Genomic DNA, 22,127 nt, shown 5'->3' on the forward strand with positions numbered 1-22,127 from the left:
ACGCATTAGCACCCGGGGAAGGGCACTCAGCCAATCAGGTGGCTGGAAAACCGAAAGAGAACACACTGTGTATTGCCTCCATTTTCCAGTCACCTGAGGCTCTTCCCAGGTGGTGCCATCTTAAATGTGGGGAAGCAACAGGGAGCCTTCTCACTGTTGCCTCCCCACATTACTCCAGCCTCCCCCACCCCCAAGGACATCCCATACCATTTCCCCACTTAACTGCTGGGCCAGAGGTGCTCCGGTTCCGGCGCTGTTCCTGCCTGTGGAAGCAGACATGGATAAAGAAAAGGAACCAAGTTCCTTTTCCTGGAACGGCAGCCATCTTGTTTTTTTATAGGAGATTGGGCTCATGCAATACACGCAGATCTCCTCTCCGGGTTAAACAAATAAACCTGGTCGCACCCTGGGGTTAGCAATCACCCCCACTGCGGTGTGGGGGGTGTTTGTGCCCTCACCAAGGTACTTGCTTCGCTCAGGCATACTTAGGCTCGGGCCATTACCGGCCCTGTACACCCCTCCACCCCCGAGCGTGGGTGATTGTTTGAATCAACCCTTTTGTATTAAGATGGCTCTGTGACTGTCTCTTTATTATGTTCTTTTTGCTCAGTGTAGCACTTGCACATATATTTGTTTCACAAAAGCAAATCCTTCATAATGGGGGACATGCCGGCACAATAATCTCCTTGAAGGTCCCCGCCAGCTCAACGGGACAGGAGGTGAAGTCATAGTGCATAAAGGATCTAGTGACATATAGTGAAGGGACATCGGCACTTGAATGGGTACAAGCGAACAGTTTGTTAACTTAAAGAAACACGTGTGTTCACGCAACCAGTCTCCAGTCATACCTCACAGATAGGGTCTAGGAGAAAATGAAACTAGGAATGCAACTAGCCAAAGACAAGACATTATCTGCAGTGCCATTATAGGAAATCCCACTACTCACATTCCACACACAGAAGATAGATGAAAAATGGCAAGCTTCAACTCCATGACGGGAAAAGTAATAGAAGAACCTAGTTATCAACTGAACATCTCCAGATAACCCAAAAGAAATGGAAGACCCTAGCGATTGAGTAAGCATCTCCAGATACCCAAAGGGAATAGAATACCCTAGCGATTGAGTAAGCATCTCCAGATACCCAAAAGAAATGGAAGACCCTAGCGATTGAGTAAGCATCTCCAGATACCCAAAGGGAATAGAATACCCTAGCAATTGAGTAAGCATCTCCAGATACCCAAAGGGAATAGAATACCCTAGCAATTGAGTAAGCATCTCCAGATACCCAAAAGAAATGGAAGACCCTAGCGATTGAGTAAGCATCTCCAGATACCCAAAGGGAATAGAATACCCTAGCGATTGAGTAAGCATCTCCAGATACCCAAAAGAAATGGAAGACCCTAGCGATTGAGTAAGCATCTCCAGATACCCAAAGGGAATAGAATACCCTAGCAATTGAGTAAGCATCTCCAGATACCCAAAGGGAATAGAATACCCTAGCAATTGAGTAAGCATCTCCAGATACCCAAAGGGAATAGAATACCCTAGCAATTGAGTAAGCATCTCCAGATACCCAAAAGAAATGGAAGACCCTAGCGATTGAGTAAGCATCTCCAGATACCCAAACAGGATTAGAAGGCGCTAGGTATCGATTAAACATAGCCAGATACACTTTTCATGCCAGGTAGAAAACATGTCCAATAGTCATCCCTGGGTAAACGATACAAGTATGGAAATAGGAAAATTCACGCATAACCACAAGTTCCTCCAAGTCTGCCCAATTTTTCGACATCGATGTTTGAGCATTGATCATGGTCTGTGTTCCCATTGCTTTGCAGATGCTACTGAGATTATCTGAGTGCAAGCGAACCTTGGGATACTTCTTGCATCGTATCTGACAGACTAAGGTAAGTAAGCTAATGAGATAATGTCATCCAGCTACCCCTCATGTTTGGGATTAACACTGATGCACCGTAAAAGGGAAACACCTGGGTGTTCTTTGAAAAGCAGTCTTTGGGTGAAAGCACAGACTAGGGTTGTAGGAGAAGGTGCTTCATCCCCCTCCCCAACTCCGACAACTATGCTACAGACAATCTTTTCTCCTAAACAAACCATGCAAGAGTTGTGTCGGCTATGGCCAATTAGGAACTGGATTATTCCCATGCTTTGTCTGAACCATTACCAGCCAATCGGCTTTAGCAGTTGCAGAAAGTCCAGAATGTGGTGGTTCCCGGACGGTGTCCAGTTAAAGTTTCGAATGCAAACGCTCAAATGCCAAAAGGATCGAGTCAATAGGCCCGAAAACAAAAAGGGTCGAATTTTTTTTTTTACATGTATATTTTTTTTGGCTTTTGTATAAATAACAAAAGTGTTTTTTACAAGAAAAATGGTGTTTTGAGGGGGGGGGGCCGACCCCCCCCCCACCAAAAAATAAAAATTATATATATATATATATATATATATATATATATATATATATATATATATATTTTCGACCCTTTTTTCGGTGCAATTGACTCGATCCTTTTGGCATTCGAGCATTTGCAACTTTGACCTATAACCGTACCCTGACATCTTTGGAATAACTCCAGGAAAGCTAAGCTCTATTGCAACAGACACTCAGATGGATCCGAATTCATTGTAGGTGGCATTTAGAGAGCTTTGCCTTACCTTTTTAAAGAGTTATATATAGTGCAAACTTCGCTCGCAAGCAACCAAGAGTTTTACAAGAGTTCAAGTAATAGGAGGGCAGTTTACAATGGGTCCGGAGAGATGACAGAACCGGGGATAAAGAAGCCCAAATCACAGCTAGGAATTCCCTAAAGAGCAGGGTTTTCAGTTCTCTCCTAAAAGGCAGGAGTGTTGGAGCTGTCTCAATGGTCACTGGGGTGGTGTTCCAGTATCCCTGGGGCACATCTGGAGGTGAACTGTCTTCTGATCTTTCTTGTGGGCTAGGTTAGTTTCCGGCCTAGCAATGGCTGGAGTTCCTAGAAGAGCGTGTAGCACTAAGGTGTACATTTGCTTGCAAGGTAAGTTTGATACCAGCCTACCATGCTTTAAAGTTTGGCCTACGTATACCATCTCTGTGCATTCGTTCATTGAGCCAACATCTGCCGACAGTCCCACAGTGTACTGTGTGGGGTACAGACTCCTCTATGGGATGCCTTGAATGTAGACATCCAAGGACTTGCCTTATCCTGTCCTTTGGTAAAGTGTTAAAGACTTATTTTAAATTATTTTGCTAATTGTGGAGACTGGTGTGTATTTGGCGAGGATTTTAATGTGTTCCCACTGGGTCAAGAAGCAATGAAATGTGCAGCGTTGGAGGCCACAGCTGAAATGATCAATGGATTAACCTAATAATGGGTGGATATGTAGGGTCACGTAGCAACATTTTCTCCGGCTGCAGCTCACAGTGCTGCTTGCAATCCTTCAATAACGATGCACCTATTGTTTGCTGCAACTGTACTCTCCGAGCTCTGCATGTTTCTAGTAGTCCAGTGCAGCACGCTTTGCCTGAAATGCAGCACATTGGCACAATTTAAGTAAATATATAAACATGTAAACAAGTGTTTGCCCACAGGAGAGAACTCTGCTTTACTAACAACCATGTTTAACGATATAAATTGAAGCCACTAGGTTCTCCTTTCACAGTCAGTGTTTGCGGTCCTCCGCCATCTTGTAGAAGCCTCTGCAGCTCTCTGGGTAGTCTGACGAGTCACCTTGGTTCTACTCTGGGGCCTGATGGCACTGCTAAGTGTCTGTAGGTGACATCAGCTAGTAGCTCTACACCTGCAGTCTGAAGTGGGCAGCCATTGGAGTCCATACATAGTGCAGCGTTCACGGATACAATGCCATCCCCTGTGAGCTTGCACGCTTTTCCAAATAACACCCCCTGCATCAAAACTCACTGAGTCGGAGCCTTGAAGAGTCGGTCACACGTCTTCCCTTGATGGTTCTCTAGCAGTGTCAAGAAGAAGCCGTTCTCCATCGTGGACCCGTACGCAGAATCCACGCAGTCCTGGACCTGCACCAGAGAGCGGTGGGCATAGTCTACCACCACGTGCCTTTCTGAGCTATGGGAAAGAAAGAAAGAAGGAAGCAAGCATCAGTGGGTCGCTCGTATCACACAATATCCATTTACTTAGCGCCGTCTCGAAGAAAATGGCCACTCCGTGGGCCCTGCAGTTTGAGATTTCCCAGGGAAATCTGGAAATTCGGTTTGGGCAGCTGAATGACAGCCTAATGCCCAGACATGTGACTAACAGTACACCCCTTTGCCCCTATTAACAATTCAGAGGCAAGTCCCAACGAGACCTCTCCACATGTCCCATCTGATCCGTCTGCCCACTTGCTTCCTTTCCAGCAGTGGACCCATTTTCTCATAGTTGCATAGCAGGACACCTTCTCCTCTCCCTTGCCCTGGTAAATTTAGCCTGTGGATCTGCGCAAACCATTGCTAAAAGGGTGTCTGAACTGTGCCACCAAAGACAGGACCAAATTAAGCTGCCTGTTTGCGAGTGTCACCCATCTTAATACTCTCTGCCTTCTGTGGCATAGTGTACTCCACTGCCCACCAGCATACCAAGCTATGCGCTGAATTGGGTCCCGCCAGGCAGTGGCTTAGAGCGCAGCCAGCACAGGAAACCATCACAAGCAGAGACTGGCGGGCCCCTTCAGCCTTGGCCTGCCTGCCTGCCGCAGTACTGGCTGCGTCTCATGTCTGCCCGTGCGCATTACACAGCGCACTTGCAAAGTGCATGCGCGCGCTCACCTGCGGCGGCGGCGGCCGGGGTGCGGTTGGCACATCGCGCCCTGCTGGGGCCACCTACCTCTTTCTGTGGGTGATCAGCAGGAAGTCGTTGAAGAGGAAGAAGTAGACGGGCGTGAACTTGGGCTTGATGCTGAAGAGGCTGCCCTTCTGGATATACTCGGACAGCTCCCCCTGCTTCTCCAGGTAGCGCGCCTGCGAGATGATGGGCACAGCCTGAAAGAGAGAGTGCTGAATGTCAAAACATGCCACCGAGCACCGCACTGGCAGAATCCTAGCCAGGCACCACGGGCCACGACCTCCCACGCCCACAGCTCGCAGTGAAATCCGGGAAGTCGATTTCTGGGGCTCAATGCCACTCCGAGATGCTGGGGGTATGCATCTCCTGCTATATTGCACTCGACGCCATGTACCACCAAGACCAGCCACTGCACGTGGGCAAAGCGTGTACATGGGACAGCGCAGCACGCGAATGCCAGGGCTAACACAGTGTGAGGTGCTTACAAAAACACAGGTGTGGCCACAGTCCCAAGGAGCTCCTCGAAGGTAGCCCCGCGGGTCACTGCTGCGGGTCAGCTCGTGCCACTCGTTCCGGGTCACTCTAGAGCCAGAGGCCACCCCAGCTGGCCTCTGCGTCACTACAGCGCAGCGCTGCTCTGGAGATGTTCCAGGCTCCTGTAGTTACCCCACGACTACTTTATTACGAACTGACTTTGATCCTTTAGCCATGCAGATAAACATACCTCAAAATCCAACGAAACGCATATGCCAACAAAAGCACTTGGTAGACTGTCAGAGGAACCAACAACCACGAATCTAAATGTTTGGCTGCCTGGGCGCAAGGTTATTTTATTTTTTTCATAAAAACGGAATATAAATAATTCCATTGTTTTAATTCCCACAGAGAGAAAAAAGCTAAAAACAATAAGCAAAGTAAAAATAGGTGAATGACACCCACTTAAATATCCCCGTTCTGGAGCCCTTTTATTAGTGGGACCCTCTCTGATACTAACAGCCAAAGATCACAGCCGTGTTCTGCCCAGCGCGTGTGTGTTTATGTGTGGGGGGCAGGGGGGGGGGGGGGGAGAGGGAGGGTCCTCGGTAGGATTGAGCAGTTCTGTACTTTGTTCAAGGGGTACCGGGAAGGGATGCTGAAGCAATATAACCACCATTGTAAGTCATTCTTCAAAAAGGACACTAGAGGGCGACAAATCCCCAGCAACGTCAGTCCTTAAGTTCCTAGAGGTGGGTGCGAGATACATTCGCTGCAGTAAGCAAGCACTTTCAGCTCTATTCCGTCTTATTCACCCTCATATAAAAATGTTAATAATTTCCATGTTCTGCTTTACAAATGTTGCTCGTCCTTAAAAGGTTTTAAGAAATTCCAGCAAAAACGGAACACTGATTTTTATGGAGCGACATGTATTCTTAAGAATGCCAGTTTGTGGTGTATAATGCAATCATCAGTGAAGTGGCTGCTTTCATGCATGTTTTGCTGTGCATTTAGAATGTCTGGAAAGGCGGGATTGTGGCCGAAGCGCAGATGGAGCAAGGCCGGCGTCGAGCATCTCCCACCTACCTTGGTCTTGTCGAACTCGATGGTCTTGGTGATGAGGATCAGTTCCTCCATCTGCTTCATGCGCCCCACCTCGCTGTTGCACTCCTCGATAATCTAGGGGAGGGCAGAGGGACAAGCATGACCACAGGCGACCTTGGCCGAGACGTCATGCCGGTGGAAAGTGATCCTTCACCAAGTGTTGCCCCCCCCATGCATCCACCCGACCATCCCCCACCTCGTCCCTATACCTGGGGATCTCCCGTGGCGGAGCTGCGATCACCCAACATGTCACACATTCCTTCCCAATACCCAGCCCAGGATCCCCTGGGCATACACCAAGTGGTCCACAAAAGGCATCCCGTCGCGGGGCAACTCGTGATCCAAAAGCCCAGCTTTAGCCGTACCAATGGTGGCCAACTCTTTGGCCAAGGACCAACGGGTGTGCATACTAAGAGCCCCACGGACATACCCACTACTGCTGTCCAACTCTAGACCCAGGAGCCCAACCGAGATGGGTACTACTTCTGGTCAACTCTACAGCCAAAAGCCCAACGGAGATGCACACTACGGCTCCTGAACTCCTGCTCCAAGAGCCCAACCGAATTACTACCGTTGGTCAACATTTGAACCAAGCCCCAATGGAGATGCATACTCACTCTTGAGCCATGAGCCCAACAGAGATGAATACTATTGGTCAACACATGGGTCAACAGCCCAAAGAAGATGGAGACGACTTCTGGTCAACACTTGGGCCAAGAGCTCGATGTAGATGGAAACATTTGGCATCAATTCTTCAGCCAAGGACCCAACGAGGATACACACAACCGTTGGTCAACTCTTGTAGCAAGAGCACCAAGGAAATGCACACTACTGCTCACAAAGTCTTGATTCAAGAGCCCAACTGTAGTGCAGAATACCTGGGTCAACTCTTGAGCAAATAGCCCAACAGAGATGCATGCTTCGCTCGTCGGTTCTTGAGCAAGGAGCTCAAATGGAGAAGCACATTATAAATTGTCCACACTTGCATCAAGAGCCCCACAGAGAACCACACTACTGCTGGCGAACACGTGAGCCAACAGCCCAATGGAAATGCACACTACTGTTGGCCAACGCTTGAGCTAAGAGCCCCACAGAGGTACAACCTATCACAGGAACATTTTCTTGAGCAGTGATCTCAAATGAGACACATTTCCACAGGTTAACTCTAGAGCCCAGTTACCCAAAAGGCATGCAGCATACCCCTGGCATACTGTTTGGCTAAGAGGTGCACAAAGGATACACAAGCGCCCAATGACAGTCCATACCATCGAATCAATGTTTCTGCCAGAGTTCAATGGGAATGCACCTCAGATGTAAATTCTTTAGACGGGATTCCGATGGGTTGCAGGCGATTACACAAAGGTTCATCTCAGAATACAATGGTGAAGCACACAAGCGTGCCTCTTAAACCCAGCATGCAACGGGAGCTTTATCATTGCCCACCTTTCAAGCGTCCCTCTTGCACCCAGCATGCAATGGATGCTTCATCATTGCCCACCATTCAAGCGTCCCTCTTACATCCAGCATGCAACGGGAGCTTCATCATTGCCCACCTTTCAAGCGTCCCTCTTACATCCAGCATGCAACGGATGCTTCAACATTGCCCACCATTCAAGCGTCCCTCTTACATCCAGCATGCAACGGATGCTTCATCATTGCCCACCTTTCAAGCGTCCTTCTTACACCCAGCGTGTAACGGATGCTTCATCACTGCCCACCTTTCAAGCGTCCCTCTTACACCCAGCGTGTAACGGATGCTTCATCATTGCCCACCTTTCAAGCGTCCCTCTTACACCCAGCGTGCAACGGGAGCTTCATCATTGCCCACCTTTCAAGCGTCCCTCTTACACCCAGCATGCAACGGATGCTTAATCATTGCCCACCTTTCAAGCGTCCCTCTTGCACCCAGCATGCAACGGATGCTTCATCACTGCCCACCTTTCAAGCATCCCTCTTACACCCAAGCATGCAACGGATGTTTCATCACTGCCCACCTTTCAAGCGTCCCTCTTACACCCAGCATGCAACGGGAGCTTCATCACTGCCCACCTTTCAAGCGTCCCTCTTACCCCCAGCAGGCAATGGGAGCTTCTTCATTGGCCAACTTTCCATTCCTCTGGCCTCCGTGGAGACATAGTACATTCAGTTCTCAAGGGACACGTCTAAATGGGAAGTACATCCTTGCTGTGAGCAGACCAGGGTTTAGAGAGGATGCCTGATCATTTACCCATGTGGCCAACCACGAGTGAACTGGAGGACTACAAATACTCATTTTATACAGTTTATTGAGCGACCTGTTGGCTCAAAGCCCCAAATGGACACACATCTAGGGGACTATCCAGGCTCAAGTCAGCAATCTGAGGCATGCTTTCTAACCACTGCCCCCAAACACAGTATATGCCTTAAGAGGGATGAGGTCAAATCTTGCCATTAACCCCAGGCAATGATCAGCCATCCTCGCTCCCTTGTTATAAATTGATAACTCCAAAGTTTACGCAAACCTCAGAAGCAAGTCACAGCCCTTTGTCCCCAGCTTCTCGCTCTCATGCATCCTGGCGTGCATTCTAATTTCACACATTTATCTTTGAAATCCTCATTCAATAATGCCCAGAGTTTCACCTAAACACTGGCACTGATCTTTGAGCACATCTTTTGATAAGCCTGCTGCGTTTGCACCAACCCCCTAGAGTTAACGGCCTCTATTCACCAACCATAGCTTCAGTTTCTTCCACTCCTAAATCCCAGAGTTTATTCCATCTACCCTACCTCTGACTATTTTAGACATAAATAACGGGGCTTAGTCCAACAAAAGACACTCACCACTAACACAAACTGTTGTTTCGATAACTCATTGAGTATGCAACCTGTGGCGCTCCTGATGTTTTGGACGACTCCCATGATCCCTCACCATTGACTAGACTGGCTAAGGCTGATGGGGGTTGTAGTCCAAAATACCCGGAGAACTAAAGGCTGCAGACTCCTGCTCCAACTCATATTCTGAGCTCTCGCTAGAATGCAGTGATTACCAGAGTTATCTTCTATTCCTCAACTCATAACACGGCCCCAATCATCGAATCCAATTCTCTCCGTATCACGTGCATTTGTGTAGTAATGGACTCTGTGTGTTTGCCAATCTCAGATCAGTCACTGGTCCCCGTTTCTCTTGGCCACAAATCTCACAATTAGTTCTCACCCGCACACAGCTCAGGATTTCTGGCTCCTAACGGGTCTCACCTTCGATACAGACTCCAGCGCTTTCAAGGCATTCTGCTCCCGGATGGACCCCTCCTCGGACCTCTTGAGTATGTTCTGTTTCCACAAACAAAAAACACACATTTTAGATATTTGGAAAATTGCCCCACGTAAGAATATACAAGAGTAAAAGAGGGATAAAATAGTTTAGGAGTGTGGGTTAATTAAGTAAATTACTGCAACAAAGAATGTTGAAAACACAGTAGTTAGGAGTACTCTCTGTACCGTACTGGGGATGGGAGGACGTTTGGTCTACTTTAAAAATTGCCAGTTATAAAACGAGGAGAACACGGCTTGTATCCTTGGTTCTCCATTTTGACACTATTTTATCTGCAACGGCTTAAAAATAGGCGTTATTACTCAATTGAATGTACTCGTGTCATCAACCTCTGAAGGATGACATCAGCCTCTGAAGGATGACATGCAGAGTGTAACAAGCCTAGATTCAGACTAGTGACCTGCAGGGTGTACACAGATCGCTATAGCAGGGGCTCAAGTCGCTGGCCTATGTTGACGGCTGGCCAGCTGATAAGTCCCCTGCCCCCCCCCCCCCCCTTAGACCCCTCCCGCTGTAAATGGCGGGCCAGTTCAGGTTCACATGGTGATGCGCCCAATACCTCGATGAGCATTTTGATGCGCGTGATCCGCTGGAATGGAAGCAGCAGGAACGACATGAAGGGGAGACGCTGGCACTGCGGCAGCTCCTGCAGGCGGGCGATCACGGTGGCGAACTGCACATTCCGCTCCCTGGCGGAGAGCGCAGTCGTTAAAAGCAGCAATTGTTTCATTGGTTTTTTTCCAAACAATTTAATCATTTACATTCATTTGATATCACATTTGTATATCGCTTTCCAGCAACATATTTTAAATTGTCAGTGCCATATGGCATTATTTATCTAATGAAATAGTATTAAACCATACATGATTTATGCAGGTGGTACACAGGTACATTTATATCTCACATACTCCTACATAGCAGAACTACAGCAAGTACATCTTGGAACATACACTTTATAGTACAGGTGCAGGTTAATGAAAAGTGGGACATACACTTGAAATTTGATCTAATGCAAGCTTTCCAGAAGACGACAAACCTTGCTCCAATGCCACTTCCAGCCCACAGGATATATGCTAAAAGAGCGAGAAAACCCTGAGGCTCAAAAGGCGGATTTTTTTCAAATCTAATTTCATTTTTGTCCTTCGAAATGTAAGCAAGGGGCGGGCGGGATAGGACCGCCGCAGACCCCACACTCCCCGCCTTAATTGTAAAAAAATGCCAAAACACCAAAAAAATCGATACAACATTCAGGATCTATGTGATTTTATTGAATTCCATTACAGAGAACACTTTGTAACCGTACCCAAAGCAACAAAATACCTATTTTTGCGGTGGGAGGTGGACCCTCCCGATATCCTCGGTTTTCCTATAAGCCTAGGCCCACCCCAACATCATCATTTTCACCCCTTATCCGACCACCCACACCCTTTTACCAAATGTCAGTATTTTTTCTGTTCATGTTTTCGGTAAAAAAACATTCTCTAATGTATTCGGTAAAATCATTGGATACCGTGTTTTCATATGCTCATGTTTTTAGATCGTGGTTGCAAAAGACCTCGGAAGGATAAAGGGCTGAGTCCGTCCTGCTAGGATTCGAACCTGTGACTGCAGTTTACACACAGCTCAGTGAAGCGAGCCCTCCACTCTCTCTGCACGATCATCATCGCAACGTTCACAACAACCTCGCAAAAATATTAAAAAGGACCACCTACTTGCATTTCATAACTGACCCAACAGAAGAAAACAAACTGGCCACAATTAAACGGCTGCTTAATACCCCAAACACAGGCGGTCACATGCGAGAGGCTGGGCCGAACACTAGGGGTGGAGGCTGCAGTCTCCGGCACTGGGTGGGGTATACAGGGGGTCTCAGAGCACCAATGCCATCCCTACCTCCTAAGTAACCCCCCTCCCCCAATCACCAGGGTTTGAGGGTCACGTGCAGCGTATGCACAGTATCTCACAGGACGTTACCACCAAGCATTGCGATCCAGAGCCCCGCATTAGTGCCAGTCTGTGCAGCCCACACAGCAAGGGTTTGCTCATCTGGGCTACTCGCCCTCCTAAAGCATGGAAACTTGTGACGTAGTTGGGGGAAAAAGCGCTGTACCGCCTCTTTGATGTTTCGCGAGCCACCTGGCGGGACTGTGTGGAAGAAAAACCGCTACTATTTCCAAAATAGCGCCCACTGTCAGCCCAGCTGCACCATTAACACCAAAGAAAAGAGTTGTCCTTTGAGCAATCTGAAATCCATCCCAGGGGGCGTGGTCTGGAATACATATTAAAAAACGCCTGCAACGGTAAGCCTGCAAGCTACCTGGGACGCCGTACCTTCCATGTCGCCATGCGGTCTGAGATGTCCTCATCACATCCCATCCGAGCAGGCAGGCATGCCGCAGGGATCGAACCTCGGACCCTTCCTGTTCAACCTCTTCACCAAGGACATCCCGACAGATCTCCACAAGACGGACCTGGCGCTGTATGCAGACTATGTTGCAGTCATCTCCCAGTCATTCAGTGAAAAGGAAGTGGCAAAGAACCTGCAAGCTTCATTAGATACGATCGCAAAGTGGTACAGCGACTGGCGGATAGAACTCAACACCAGCAAGACAACCGCAACGCTGTTCACCAGAAAGAAGATTAAGGAGCATCAACACATCAGCCTCAATGGGGAGACCATCAAATGGGACAGCAAACTCAACTGGGAAAGCCACATCGAGAATACTCAGCAGAAGGCAACAGGAAAGACGGCAGCGCGGTACCCACTCCTGAAGAGCAAGTCCATGCCCCTCCGGACAAAGATCAACGCCTACAAGGCGATCATCAGACCAACCCTGACGTATGCCTCCCCAGCATGGATGACCTGCCATGAGCGACACCGGAAGAATCTTCAGATAGTCCAGAACAAGGCCCTGCGGATATTGTCTGGAGCTCCAATCTTCACAAGGATAGCAGACCTTCACAGAGACCTGGAAATCGAGCTGTTGGATGAACATCTAGCGAAGCTGAGTAAGAACTTCTGCCAAGGACTGGATCAGAACCCGAACCCTCTGATCAGAAGACTCACTGCCACCACTGGAAACCCCTTCGACCGCTACCCGCGGCCCATCACTGCGAAGACCCTGTGAAACCAGCTCTACTGTGACAAGACCACACAGACCAAGATGAATACCAACCCACGACTACGTACTCAACCCGAGAAGATGGAGTAATGAGGCTCAAGCCTCGGTATCCAAAAATCACAGCTGATGGATAAAAATCTATCCCCAAGAAGAAGAACATGCCCATGACGGCCGCATTGCCTTTTACCACGGCTTTGGCACTGGTGTGTAATGCACAATGCTCGCTACATGTACAATCAGTTGTACATGTAGCGAGCATTGTTCATTACTCACCAGTGCCAAAGCCACAGTAAAAAAGCCGTCACACGTGTTTTTTTTTTAAAAAACACTATTCCAGCAGTTCATGGGCTTCGGCGGCTGACTCTGGCTGGATCTCTGTGCCAGATCTCGGATCCGCCGAGAGCCGGCCCAATGACCAGCACTGGATGCATGCAGATATGCAATCCAGCGATGACAGTGATTGGGGAGGCAGGGATGATAGGACGTCAAGGCCATTTCCTCAGCCAATCAGCGTTTTGCCCATCTCCCTGGTTTATTGCAAGGGAGACCTATCCATTGGTTTACTGCGAATAACTCTACCAGTACCCTTGCAGGATATCGAGTGATAATATTGCAGGAAACAAAAACCACTAAATTTACAAAGATGAAAAAATATTGCTAGAATAAATAGAGTGGGTAAAAAATACTGACCGGCAGAAAAAGTAATCGAAATAAAGGCAAGAAAGTGTAATGATGGCGTAATGTTGTAGGTGTAAATACATTTTTTTTCAAAAAAACAAAAACAGATTTAGGTTAAAATTGGGATAAAGAGAAGGGAGACTTGAAGAGTTGAGGAGTAGGAGAGGTAAGGGGGAGGGGGGCGGGGTGTGATACGAGGGCTTTGGAGGGACCTCCCCGAAAAATGTATTTTTACAATGGGAAATGTAAAAGGCAGGTCGATATTTTTTGTAATAAAATCACAGTAAACCCTCTCGCAGCACCAACTGAAGAAAAATGTCCTGAAACTACAGACTTGGGAATTCTGTCAAAGTCTGCTTACCTGCCCACTCACTATAAAGTTTTACCTACCTTCAAAACAAACAAAAAAACGAAACCCATTTCAGACAGGTTTTGCCAAAATGTCCTGAGAGGCTGCCAATGTGTCTTACATTTGGGTACAAACCAGCATCACGGGGTTAGCACCACTGGGTTACTAAACGTTCAAATGACTCGCTTCCTGCGTTGGTGATGCTTAACTGCTGTCACCAAGAGCACGGACGGCAAATTCAACACCCGCGAGGGTGGGCAAGGAGGGTTCCCTGCCTAGCACGTTTGGCACTACAAAGTTGGAATACAAGTTTTCTTATGCGGTTGATAAAATCGTTTCTCTCGTTTTAAAGGTGGGCCACATTTATAACATAAGCCTCCGAGCACTTTGGGGATGTACCCCCTGAATGTTATCTAGAAAAATCAGAGAATGTGCAAACTGCATTTAACCTTCTCAAAGAATGGACTAGGGACCACCCCTATTTTTGGAGCTTTCTCTCACCTCAGTTATAGCTAGGGCAGAGTTGAATTATGTGATGTTCTATTGTCCTTTTTACAGGACCCCTAAAATCTTGAGCTTTTCCCCCCACTTGTTTATCGGGGATTTTTAACTTTATTTTTGTGGCCAGCGAGACTTCTTCTGAAGTTGATATGCCGACCCATGGTAACCCCCACATGGCTCCTATGACTGTGCTGATGTATAAACACCCCATTTTGGCACCAGGGTGATTGTATTACCCTACCTTTGTTTTAGAGGGTAGGCGGGTGACCGTTGTAATTCAGATTTGGCTTCACCAGTGGGGCAGCCTGGTTGAGATTTTAAGTAGACCAATGCACCAGTATGGTAGCCATCGGGCTACCGATGTATTTTATGGAGTCATCATGCCAGCTATTTCTTTGTAGCCATCAATTTTTCTGTGGCAACCAGTCAGTGTGACCCTGATATGGCACTGTGGAAGCATGGTCTCACTCTGCCCAGCCCGGTGCCCTGTAGAGTGGTTTAGACTGGCTTGGGCTGGTCCGCATCCAGTGTGCGTGGAGCAGAGTGGCGGGATTTCAGGCCAGCTAGTCTGGCTGACACCCAAAACCTTTGTGCGTCTGCCTGGTGAACGTGAATACCTGTGCGTTCCCAATTGCAGTCGATTCTTTCCTAAAATGGAAGAGTTTGCCACCAGAAGGAATGATGATTTTCGAGGGCCGTGTCTGGCCCTACTGCCTCGGTCCTTTAGATTTTCTTCTTTTGGCTGCAGGACACCATTGCTGGGCCGTTCCTAGTCATCCTTCCAGTTCCCTGTGCAAGCTAGGCTGGATTTCCTGAGCGGCGACTTTCTGGGCCGTTCTCGCGTTGCCTCGCCGTGCTACCCCAAAGGACTACGTGGCTCGAAGTAGTGCGTCTCCGCTGTCCAGAAGAGTGCTGGTACGCCACAACTCTGCCTCTGCACCTTTCTGGGCCGTCTTGAGTTGCCTCCACCACTGCAACCCCTTTCTGCTGGATAGCTGCCTTGTTTTGACCTTTGAGATAGCCGGAACATCTTGGGCCGGGTTCTCTGTCACCCAGGAGCTTTCCACATCATTGCCGCCACTCCGGCTGCGTAGTCATCCCCCTGGGAAAGCAGACTTCTTTTAGGTCGCCTGGGATGTTGCTGGACCAGATGTAACCCCCTGGGTACCGGTTCCCGACTCTTGACCTGAGGAAGAAGCTGTGCAGTCACCGGTTTGTTTCACCATTTCTACACCAAGTCCTCTGCATTTGGCTCAGTGAGCACTTGCCCCTGGGGTACTGGATTTGTCAGATTTCCCACCCAGGGATCCCCTGGATCCTGGAATGTTGGAGTTTTGCATGTCCCTTTCCACCACATTTCGCCATTGCAATACATTGGCCTGAATCCTGCTCGGCTTACAACCGTCGGACTGGCTGGGCCTGGAACCTGGCCCTGGAACTCTTGAATGAGGATTTCCTCTGGGGTTAGAACAAGTATTTACTTGCCTTTCCCCTATAATGACAGCTCTCTCCTTTAATCCTATGGGGAACTTTCTCCAACTTCAAAACTCCAACAAAAGTTACAAAGAAGTGAACCATTGAATTCTTCATGGATTCACTTGGGTCATTGGAGTTTCCTACTAAAGAAAGGAATTTCAGTCATTACCCCTGACTTGCTGAAATTTTAAATGCATTAAATCATTGCACTGCGGTTGCCTGGCTATTATCCAGTCCAACCGTATTCTAAATGTGGGCGGCCCTTTCGAGAGTTGTTGGGAAAGCCGTGTCCGCCTTTATTTCCTCTAGGTACTGTACTGACCTACATGTGCGTGCCTGCCAGTATTTGTACTAGTGGTTGTGGGGATTACATCGGCTGTTTGTGCGTTGCCATGTTGGCTCCTGAATAGGACTGCAATCGTGTTTTGATTGATGTCCACAGTTCCCCTTTCTTCCACACCAGTTAGTCTTCTAAAGCACAGAGTTTACTCCCGGAGCCAGGACTACCTAGGCCCTTTACTGTTTTCAATATACACTGCTCCAGTGCATCGCAACGCATGTATGTGCAACCATATAATAAAGAGTGTGTGTGGCGTCTTCGTGTGCGCGTCCTGTCGGGAGCAATGGCGCCCTTCTGGCAGCCTTCCTTTGACTGAAGTCCGAGCTCCCTCTAAAGGAGAGTTTGGTCTGGACCTCTGTGTACCCTTGGAATAGATGGTTCCACACCACTCGCCAGAGCGCTGTGTAAAAAAACCCTTCATAATGAATACAAGTCCATGCATATTGACACGGTCTTGAAGATGCCTTATGAAATAACTACAGCAGGGAACAGATTCAAATCCAAAGCTGCTGTGGCAACTATGCCAGGCAGCAGGTCTGCCTCGGCCATTCACAACAGGTGAGCTCGATGGCCACCTCCAAACAATGATGCAGCTTTCCAGGAGTGTAGGAATAGCCATGCGCCAGCTTATAGGAAACCTGGTCTCTAAACCACCCCATTTCTCCAAATGCCACAGGTTTCAGGCTTTCGGACGCCCAAGTGCTTCCCTTTTCCTGCTTTAATTTAGCTCCTCTGCGAGGTAGATTATCCTTCTATCTAGCATATTTTAGAAGACTAGTCTCTTTTTAACCAGCTATCCTTCATGCTATGTGCGTTAAGGCATTTTCTTCTGTTTAAAACATTTCCAGTGTCTTAGTTAATTAAAAAAACTAGTGCTGATGCCGTCATGTACAAAGGCCTTCAATAAAGACATCCTGGAGGCTTTGCAGGGGACACTTCTATCCCAAAAGAAAAGATCGACAGACTAGGCTCAAGCTTTGATATTCGAGTCTTGCTAACCTTTATTAATTGGTCTCCCTCAGTTGGGCAAAGCTCCAGTAAATCTTCAGACCAGCCATTTCCCAATACCATGTTGTCCAATAGTGCACGAATATTACTTCCTGTTTTGGCACTAATTCTAAGAGTTGTGGGACTAGCCACCCGCGTTACTGCAGGCTTGCTAGAATCAGGCGAGCCTGGTTGATGATCGGACTCCGATGGCACCATTCTAAACGGATATGGTAGCATAAGGAGGAATTTCATTTCATTAAGGCTTACCATGCTATTCGTGAACAAGCAGATCCGGAAGCGGGGTTTGCAGCTGGGCTGCGGATAATGCGTGGGCTGGAATGGAAACTGGCTGGCCATGACTATGAAACATTTGGGGACAATATATGACGCTCCCAGTATCGGATGTTGCTGGAAACGTTTTGAATGTAATCTCATTTAAAAGAGATGCCCCCCTTCTCTATGAGCAAGGTGATTTCTGCAATTAGTATGTAAATGCTGGATAGGGACTGTGTTCAGAAAGAAGGGAAGGGGTGCATTGGCAGCTCTTCAGCAAAGGGCAACGCGTGCAATGCATGCCATATAGAGACTGATGCGCAGCGAAGAAATCGTACTTCAAAGGGCCGCAGGCTCACAAAATGGCCGTGTTAGCTCCTCAAGCAAAGCAGAAACCTGGGAGGCCGTCCGAGCGCTGCAACAGGTTGGGAAATGGGCAGACCTGACGCAAATCTTCAGACTTGGGCATGCCCACCTTCAGATGGTTGCTCTGCTGGCACAGCGTCCATGTACTGCTTGCTGCAGCTCGCAGGAGCCGCTCGATCGCTTTTGGTACATTGAAGGACATGGGGCCGCATTAGCTAGATTCTGTTGGTGGAAAAGGAATAGCCTGCTGTTTGCAATCCAGTTTATTTAAATCTATATAGTACGCCTAAATTATGATAGCTCGCTCGTAAAAGATGTCCCTGTGCGCAATCCCATTTCCCTTGATCCCGCCGATCCGTGCGCCCGGACCTTCCAGAAAAATTACTGAAGCACATGCCAAAAACAAATGATGGCACCAACAAGCGCTTTGACTCATCTGTTCATGTAACAGCTTGTCTCGAATTTCACTTGTGTTTGTATCTTCACTGCTAAATTATCTTTTCCTAAAGTGCCTCAGTTTCCATGGCAACACAGTTCACCATGGTAACAGCAGGGATGCAAACCGAACGTGAGCCAAGGCACGTAGGTGCATCACCTGTTGCGAGTTAACTGTAATTGCTTTCTTGCAGCCCAGGGCTGAATAGAACATCTGACTCTTAAGAGCCCTTCAAAATAACCAATCGCGCTCCAGGAGGAGGGCAGACACAGGGCACTAAGCTGATACATCACATCCCTGAAAGGTAGATTGGTCTGGGTGACCAAGTGCCAAGGCACAGTGGGGTGGTCCATTAGCCCAATTGTCCATCAAAGGACTATGTAAGCGGTTTACCAAAAACGGAATCTATGCCCATTTCTTGCCATAGTAGGGGGCTCCTGCCAGTGTTTCATGTATTGCATTTCGCCATAGGTGAAAGATGCTTATTTCCACGAAGCAATTTCACCCTGAACATATGTAATCAAGGAACAAGTTACTTACCTGTAACTGTTCTCCAGCATGGGGTCTGGCATGGATTCACATGCTCATGAATATTCCCCGTCGTCAGGACGGGAATTCTCGGTAAAGAAAAAATCAGTATCAGTTTTGTTTCTGATCGGTCTTTCTTAGTAGTAACCAATCACTGGTCTCTGGGTCATACTGCACCCAGCCAATGACTGCCCTCTCCCTAAGCCCCGCCTCTGGCAGCCATCTTCAGATTTGGTAGCACGCAAAGTGGCAGTATGACCAAGTGAAGAGCCGCAGAGGGGTAGGAGGGAGGGTTCACATGTGAATCCATGCCAGACCCATGCTGGAAAACAACAGTTACAGGTAAGTAACTTGTTCCTTCTCCAGCATGGGGTCTGGCATGGATTCACATGCTCATGAATATAAGAATACATAGCAGTACACACATGCACAACCACGGGAGGTGGCAAAGGCTCAACATTAAGCATTACATCAAAACTCAACATTAAGCAATTGTTACTTCCTCACCAGGCTCACCTTAGGTGAACAGGTTGCGCAGCACTGCTTGGCCGACCCTGGAGTCCTCCCTGGAATCCCGGTCGACGCAGTAGAATCTCGTGAAGATGTGCATCGACCTCCACGTAGCAGCCCTGCAGATGTCCAGCAGGGGCACACCAGACAAGAACGCCGTGTTAGCAGCGATAGCTCTGGTCGAATGGGCTCTCGGACGGCCAGGCAACGGTCCGATGACAGTGCGTGATGCAGCCGGAGAGCCATCTGGAAATGGAAGCCTTCGAGAGAGTCTTCCCTTGGTTCACAGGTCCAAAGTTCACAATAGCTGTGATGTCTTCCAAAAACTCTTTGTGCGGTCCACGTAGAACTTCAGTGCTCTAGCCACATCCAGCGAGTGCAGAGTCCTCTCCTGACGAAGGCGACGGGAAGAAAACAGGTAACACCAAGGGCTTGTTGAGGTGGAAGTCCGACGGCACCTTGGGCATAAAAGAGGGGTGCATCCTCAGCACCACCCTTGTGTCGTGAAAAGTGAAGTATGGAGGCTTGCAGGATAGGGCCTGGATCTCTCCCACTCGCTGTGCGGAGGTGATGGACACAAGAAACGCAGTCTTCCACGACAGGAACTTCACCGTTGCCGAATGCAGGGGCTCGAATGGCGCCCCCATGAGCCAGGTCAGCACCAGGTTGAGTTCCCACGCCGGGGCGATGGCCTTCACCCGCGGGAACTATCGGAATAGTCCCTTCATAAATTCCTTCACCAGGCGATGGGACCACAAGGACGCCCGTCCTGTGGTTCTGGTGTACCGGGAGATCGCAGCCAGATGCATCTTGATGGAGGCGGGAGCCAGTCCAGCCTTTGCCAGCGACAGTAGGTACGGCAGCACTTGAGGGGCCGTAATCCGTAGAGGGTTAATCTTCTGTGCACGGCACCAGACAGAAAACCTCTTCCACCTATGTCCGTAGCACTTGAGAGTTGAGGACGCCCTGGCCTTTGCAAGGACCTCTCTGCAGTCAGCCGGGATATCGTACCCTCCAAACTAGCGCTGCAGGAGCCAGGCCTGCAAGTTCAGCTACTCTGGGTCGTGATGAAGAACGGCACCTCCTTCTCTGGAGAGAAGATCCGTGTCCATCGGCAGCTTGACTGGTGGGGACGCTGACAAGTCCAGAAGGTCCAGGAACCAGATCTGCCTCGGCCACGCCAGTGCGACGAGGATCATCCTGCACCGGACCTCTTGAGCTGGTTGACGAGTCGGAGCAACGGCAACGGAGGGAACGCATATAGGAACAGGCCGTCCCAGGGGAACAAGAAGGCATCGCCCATGTTCCTCGGCTGGCGAAACCTGCTGGCGAACCTCTGGCACTTGGAGTTCGTCGCCGTCGCGAACAGGTCGATCTGCGGTTTTCCCCATTGTCGAAAGAGTCGATCCACTTGATCCTGACGTAGTTCCCACTCGTGGCACGAGCGCAGCTCCCTGCTGAGTGAGTCGGCGATGGTGTTCTTTATCCCTGCCAGATGAAAGGGCACCAGAAACATCCCTTGGGCGACAGCCCAATGCCACAGATCCTGGGCTTCCTTGGAGAGGGCTGGGGATCTGGTTCCTCCCTGCTTCCGGATGTAGAACATTGTGGTGGTGTTGTCGGTGAATATTCTCACCACCTTGCCCTTGAGGGACGGGAGAAAGGACCTGAGGGCCCAGAACACTGCATGGAGCTCCAGGATGTTGATGTGGAGCTTCTTCTCCTCCGGGAGCCAAAGGCCTCTCGCGTGAAGTTCTCCGGTGTGCGCTCCCCACCCTTCCAGGGAGGCATCTGTCGTCACTGTCATCTGGTGGGATGGGGTCTGAAAGTCTGTGCCCGCCGTCAGATTAGCGCGGGTGCCCCACCACCGGATCGTTCGTCGGAAGGTCTCGTTGAGCGGGATCCTGTCCTCGAAGCTGCCTGTTGCTTGGATCCAGCGGGCGTCGAGGAACACTTGCAGAGGGCGCATCCAAAGCCTGCACAGGCGCACAAGATATATGCAGAAGGACATCATCCCGAGGATGGGCCTCACCCTAGCCACGTCCGTGGCCAGCAGACGCTGCACCTTGCCCAGGATGGCCTTCGTCCTTTCCTCCGACGGCGAGGCCAGACGTGCCACTGTGTCGAGCTTGGCTCCCAGAAACAGTGCGACTTGCGACGGGACCAGGTGGGATTTGGGAAAGTTGATGGAGAATCCCAGGTCCGTGAGCAGCTGGACGGTCTTTGCTGTGTGATCTACAGCAAGCTCCCTTGTCCTTGCTCGGATGAGCCAGTCGTCCAGGTAGGGGTAGATGTGGATCCCCGGCAGGCGCAGCTGCGCTGCCACTGGTGCAAGGCACTTGAACACCCTGGGTGCCGATTTCAATCCGAACGGGAGGGCCTTGAACTGGTAGTGCCGTCCTTGGACCACGAACCTGAGGAACTTTCGGTGTCCTTTCAGAATGGGGATGTGGAAGTACGCATCCTCCAAATCCAACGACGACAGGAAATCGCCCTCCTCCAGTTGTCCCAGCACGTACTGGAGGGTGATCATCCGGAACTTCTGTGCCTTGATGTACTTGTTCAGTCGTCGCAGGTCCAGGATGGTGCGCCATCCTCCCGTCTTCTTTTTCACAAGGAAGTACCATGAGTATACTCCGGAGCCCCACAGCCTCTTCGGGACGAGCTCGATGGCACCTTTTTTGAGCATTGCCCTTACCTCCAAAAGCAGTTGAGGGACGTGATTTTCCTTCCTGGCCACGGGTGGAATGCGGGGGCACTTTAGAAATTCGAGGGCGTGCCCCTGGGCCAGGGCATCCAGCACCCAACGGTCGGTGGAGATGGACTCCAAAACGCTGACGAACTTCGCCATCCGGCCTCCCACCGGGGTGCTTCGGTGG

General features: G+C 49.3%; 1 protein-coding gene across 8 annotated transcripts in view; it reads right to left on the bottom strand.

Annotated features, from left to right (window-relative positions):
• The window catches only part of ARHGEF15 (Rho guanine nucleotide exchange factor 15), a 592,319-nt gene that overhangs the window by 22,026 nt on the left and 548,166 nt on the right, over positions 1–22,127 (bottom strand). For all 8 annotated transcript variants that reach the window (XM_069646189.1, XM_069646186.1, XM_069646177.1 and 5 more), the window contains 5 exons: positions 10,239–10,368; positions 9,604–9,678; positions 6,352–6,444; positions 4,834–4,988; positions 3,913–4,077 (listed from right to left, as the gene is read on the bottom strand). In XM_069646189.1, the coding sequence (XP_069502290.1) occupies positions 3,913–4,077; positions 4,834–4,988; positions 6,352–6,444; positions 9,604–9,678; positions 10,239–10,368 (618 nt within the window). The remainder of the gene's footprint in view (positions 1–3,912; positions 4,078–4,833; positions 4,989–6,351; positions 6,445–9,603; positions 9,679–10,238; positions 10,369–22,127) is intronic.

The sequence above is a fragment of the Ambystoma mexicanum genome, chromosome 1p (assembly GCF_040938575.1).
Source record: "Ambystoma mexicanum isolate Mex_15411 chromosome 1p, UKY_AmexF1_1, whole genome shotgun sequence".
Taxonomy (NCBI): domain Eukaryota; kingdom Metazoa; phylum Chordata; class Amphibia; order Caudata; family Ambystomatidae; genus Ambystoma; species Ambystoma mexicanum.